The 5093-nt window shown below is 60.6% G+C and overlaps 1 protein-coding gene across 1 annotated transcript; it reads left to right on the forward strand.

The window, feature by feature from the left end:
* The first annotated feature begins 1419 nt into the window (after positions 1-1419).
* FZD5 (frizzled class receptor 5) lies at positions 1420-4365 on the forward strand. Its single transcript, XM_069483156.1, has 2 exons — positions 1420-2029; positions 2299-4365. The coding sequence occupies exon 2, from the start codon at positions 2553-2555 to the stop codon at positions 4308-4310; it is 1758 nt and encodes a 585-aa protein (XP_069339257.1). The 5' UTR covers positions 1420-2029; positions 2299-2552; the 3' UTR covers positions 4311-4365.
* Positions 4366-5093: the final 728 nt, after the last annotated feature.

Raw genomic sequence — 5093 nt, forward strand, 5'->3', positions numbered from 1 at the left:
GAGATCGACAATAACCTGAAGTCAATCTCAGCCATTTAGTCCAGTCCTTAGTCCTTCGAGTGTCCCCAGGCCCTTTTGCCTATTTTCGCCTTTTTCCCACTGGAAGGAAGGGGTGGGGAAACAGGGAAACAATTTAAACCCTCTTCGTAAGCGTGTGAATGAATTTCAAGTATGCCAAACACCTCAGTCTTCCAACCTAATTAGAACACTTAGAAAAGAGGCATTTTTAGGACATTTAAAACTTGCAGCATAATAACCCATCTGGAGGGCGCCACTGTGTGTCCCTGCTGTCCTTGAGCCACCCACCCCCAATCCCCGCCGCGCGCGAGTGCACAGTTTAGCAGCAGGCAGCCCCGGAGGGGCCCCGGCGCCCTGCCCAGTTCAGAGCCCTTAGTATGTGTTGCTTCTGTCTGCGGGTGACTTCGGAACTGCCTGCGATTATAAACTTCGACTGATAAATGACTAACATTTGAGTCTTCCAAAGGTAGAACGAAATTCGCTTTCTTGCCATAACAATAAGAATCTGTTACAGGATGCAAAAGTAAAGATGCAAAAGTAAAGGTCTAAGCCAGGAAGATGTGGATGGTATGCGGCGGAGGGAGTGGTTACGATTGGGAATGCCCAGCTCCCGGGGTTCGAATCCCAGGTTTGCCATTTGAGCGCCTGCTGTGTGCTAGGCGTTCGGAATCCTGCGGTGAACAAGATTGTCCAGGTCGCCGCTTTCTTGGAGGAACTATTAGGTTGGTTGCCTTGGTCAAGTTTCTAAGCCTCTGTTTCTTCACCTATAAAGAGTACCTGCCTCACAGAACTGTTGTCAGGATTAAGATCTTGTACTGGGAGGTAAACGGTTAACACGCTGTTGGGCACACAGTGAAGGCTCAATAAGTTTTCGCGCTTCTTTCACCCAGTACCAAGACAGCGCAGAAGGGAGACAGGTGCCACAGCTAAGAATCATGCTTTGAGCAGTTCTTTTAAACAAGTGCTGGACTCTGTAAGGATGCTTAGCTGCAGAGAGGAGACCTAGTAGGGAACCTGGAAGCAAAGGTTCCTAGCTAGCACGTTACTGGAAAGTGAGTCCCGCACCCATGCACTCGTGCGGAGAACTCTGGAGCGACTTCTGGCAAAGGTTTCCCGCCCGGGTTCTCAAGGCGGCGAGATTAGCATTCGCCCCGCCCCCGCCGCTTCCCGGCCCCCGATTGGTCAGCGCTACTCGGCGGCCCGCTCCGGGCGGGGCCGGAGGGCTCCAGGGGAGAGGCCAAGCCCGGGGGGCAGTGGGCGGGGACCCGCGGAGAGCGTGGCGGGGCGGCCCACCAACTGAGACCGGACCCGAGGGGGCGGGGCCGGGGCGGGGCCTCCCGGCGGGCATTAGAAGCAGGTGACCCGGGCGGGGCGGGAGAGGGCAGTCAGCCCGCGGCCGTGACTGCGCCGCTGCTGTGTGCCGTTCTGTGCCCGCTGGAGGTGGACGAAAGGGTGCGAGAGCGCGGGGGAGGAGCCGAGCCGGGCGCGTCCCGAAAGCGCCGCTACCGCCCCCAGGAGTCCGCTGGAGCGCGGAGCCCCCTGCAGGGGAGGAGGCGAGCGGCGGGCGGGACGCGGCGGCGGGCGCGCACCATGCAGTCCCCGCCGGGCCAGCGCCGGCTGCTCGCGGTGCTGTGAGGTGGCGGGGTCCTCCGGCCGCCGCATCCTGCCTTCCTCCCGCCCAGGTGCTGCCAGGCGCGCTTGCCCTTCGTCCGGCTACTGGACCCCGGTGGAACGCACGGCCTGCCCCTGCCCTGCTCTGTCTAGATCATGCAGGGGGCCCCTGAGGAGGAGAGGGCGAGTGACCGGTCTGCGCCGCCCATGTTCTGGGGGCGCCCCCCTCTCTGAGACGTCCCCACCTGCTGCCATATGCCGCCGCCACGGATACCCAGCCTGTCGCTAAACTTTCCCAGCGCCAGCCGGCTCTGAGTCGTGTTTCTGAGCGGAGTGTCCCGGAGACGGAGAACCCAGGCTGGCTGCGGACTATCTGCTCCTCTCGGCGGGATCCGTGGAGGTGAGAGCCTGCGCCTTCCCCTTCTCCTTGTTCGCCGGGTTCATCTGCCTTTTTCCGGAGGGCTGAGCGCTCTGGCCTTGGGGCATAGCCTGGAGGGCCCAGCTAGGAAAAAAAGGGTGGGGGAGTCAATAGTTTGGTTCCAGGAGGTGGAGGGGAGGAAAGGAGAGGGTTTAACTTAGAGATTTGGGGACCGCCTGCGGGGACCGAGCCGTTGACGCCCCTCTAATAGGGAGTGGTTGAAATTTTTCTTCTCCCCCTTCTTTTTAAAGAGTCCTTTCCCTGGAACTGGAGCCCTAACCGTCCCTCCCCAGCCCTATCCGGCGAGGAGCTGAGCGCTGCCAGCCGAGGCAGCGCCTTCCCGAAGCAGTTTATCTTTGGACGGATTTCTTTAAAGGAAAAAGAAACCAACAGGTTGCCAGCCCGGGCGCCACACACTGGACGCCGGAGGGGGAAGCCGGGCCGGGATTCCTTTGCCTGCGTTGGCCCCTTTCGGGCTGCTGGAGGCGAGGGGAGGGAGGGGGCGATGGCTCGGCCTGACCCGTCCTCGCCGCCCTCGCTGCTGCTGCTGCTCCTGGCGCAGCTGGCGGGCCGGGCGGCTGCCGCCTCCAAGGCCCCGGTGTGCCAGGAAATCACGGTGCCCATGTGCCGCGGCATCGGCTACAACCTGACGCACATGCCCAACCAGTTCAACCACGACACGCAGGACGAGGCGGGCCTGGAGGTCCACCAGTTCTGGCCGCTGGTGGAGATCCACTGCTCGCCGGACCTGCGCTTCTTCCTGTGCTCCATGTACACGCCCATCTGCCTGCCCGACTACCACAAGCCGCTGCCGCCCTGCCGCTCCGTGTGCGAGCGCGCCAAGGCCGGCTGCTCGCCGCTCATGCGCCAGTACGGCTTCGCCTGGCCCGAGCGCATGAGCTGCGACCGCCTCCCGGTGCTGGGCCGCGACGCCGAGGTCCTATGCATGGATTACAACCGCAGTGAGGCCACCACGGCGCCCCCCAGGCCCTTCCCGGCCAAGTCCACACTCCCAGGTCCGCCAGGGGCGCCGGCTTCGGGGGGCGAGTGCGCCGCCGGAGGCCCGTCGGTGTGCAAGTGCCGAGAGCCCTTCGTGCCCATCCTGAAGGAGTCGCACCCGCTCTACAACAAGGTGCGGACGGGCCAGGTGCCCAACTGCGCGGTCCCCTGCTACCAGCCGTCCTTCAGCCCGGACGAGCGCACGTTCGCCACCTTCTGGATTGGCCTGTGGTCGGTGCTGTGCTTTATCTCCACGTCCACCACAGTGGCCACATTCCTCATTGACATGGAACGCTTCCGCTACCCTGAGCGCCCCATCATATTCCTGTCAGCCTGCTACCTATGCGTGTCGCTCGGCTTCCTGGTGCGCCTGGTCGTGGGCCACGCCAGCGTCGCCTGCAGCCGTGAGCACAGCCACATCCACTATGAGACGACAGGCCCCGCGCTGTGCACCGTCGTCTTCCTGCTGGTCTACTTCTTCGGCATGGCCAGCTCCATCTGGTGGGTCATCCTGTCGCTCACCTGGTTCTTGGCGGCTGGCATGAAGTGGGGCAACGAGGCCATCGCGGGCTATGCGCAGTACTTCCACCTGGCCGCGTGGCTCATCCCCAGCGTCAAGTCCATAACGGCGCTGGCACTGAGCTCCGTGGACGGGGACCCGGTGGCCGGCATCTGCTACGTGGGCAACCAGAACCTGAACTCGCTGCGCGGCTTCGTGTTGGGCCCGCTGGTGCTCTACCTGCTGGTGGGCACGCTCTTCCTCCTGGCAGGCTTCGTGTCGCTCTTCCGCATCCGTAGTGTCATCAAGCAGGGCGGCACCAAGACAGACAAGCTGGAGAAGCTCATGATCCGCATCGGCATCTTCACGCTGCTCTACACGGTGCCTGCCAGCATCGTGGTGGCCTGCTACCTGTACGAGCAGCACTACCGCGAGAGCTGGGAGGCGGCCCTCACCTGCGCTTGCCCCGGCCCCGACGCCGGCCAGCCGCGCGCCAAGCCCGAGTACTGGGTGCTCATGCTCAAGTACTTCATGTGCCTCGTGGTGGGCATCACGTCTGGCGTCTGGATCTGGTCCGGCAAGACAGTGGAGTCGTGGCGGCGCTTCACCAGCCGCTGCTGCTGCCGCCCGCGGCGGGGCCACAAGAGCGGCGGCGCGATGGCCGCTGGGGACTACTCCGAGGCGAGCGCGGCGCTCACGGGCAGGACCGGGCCGCCGGGCCCCGCCGCTGCCTACCACAAGCAGGTGTCCCTGTCGCACGTGTAGGAGGCCGCGGCCGGCCGAGGGACCCGGGCCGGGACGTTGAGGGGAGGGGTGGTTTTGTTTGATAGTTTTGCCAAGGTCACTTCCGTTTACCTTCATGGTGCTGATGCCCCCTCCCGGGGCAACTTGGAGAGAGGGAAAAGGGGCGGTTTCAAGGGCGTACCCGTCTCAGTTCTCAGAGGGGCTCAGCTCACGTGTATTCTATTTTGCGTTTCTTGCTACCTTCCTTAGGGGAACCCTCTTCTTAATTTATATGTATTTTTCTTAATTTGTAACTTTGTTGCATTTTGGCAACAAAATTTACCTTTACTTTGGGGGCTTTACAATCCTAAGGCTGGCATTGTAATGAAGTTCCACTTGGTTCAAGTTTCTTTGAACTGTGTGGTCTGAATTGGGAAAATGTATTTCCTATACGTGTGTCTTTTTTAAAAATGTGAACAGTGAAAGTTTGGGTTGCTGTGACTGGGAAGTTGTCCGGTGTGCTTTTTCAGATAGTTTCTCCTTCCATTGCCCACTGTGTCCAAGATGCTTTAAAGTGAGCTGCTGTAGCCCTGCGTCATACCAAGGAGGGGATGATAACGTGGTTAGGGCCTCCGGAAAGCGACAAGGTTAGGGGAGTGCTTAGTGGTTTTGTGTTCATCCTTAGCTCTGTTTAGGGAGCTTTGGCTTTTTTTCTGTAATGCTTGTATTCATTCTCATTCTTAACAGCACAGCGTTGTGTCTTGAATAAGTTAAAGGTAGCATTATCAAGTGTCTGGTATAAATATTTGCAATAGTGAGAACCTA

Source organism: Eulemur rufifrons, chromosome 1 (genome assembly GCF_041146395.1).
Source record: "Eulemur rufifrons isolate Redbay chromosome 1, OSU_ERuf_1, whole genome shotgun sequence".
Lineage (NCBI taxonomy): Eukaryota > Metazoa > Chordata > Mammalia > Primates > Lemuridae > Eulemur > Eulemur rufifrons.

Coding starts and splice junctions, on each gene's coding strand:
- FZD5 (XM_069483156.1), top strand. CDS start 2,553: ATGGCTCGGCCTGACCCGTCCTCGCCGCCCTCGCTGCTGCTGCTGCTC.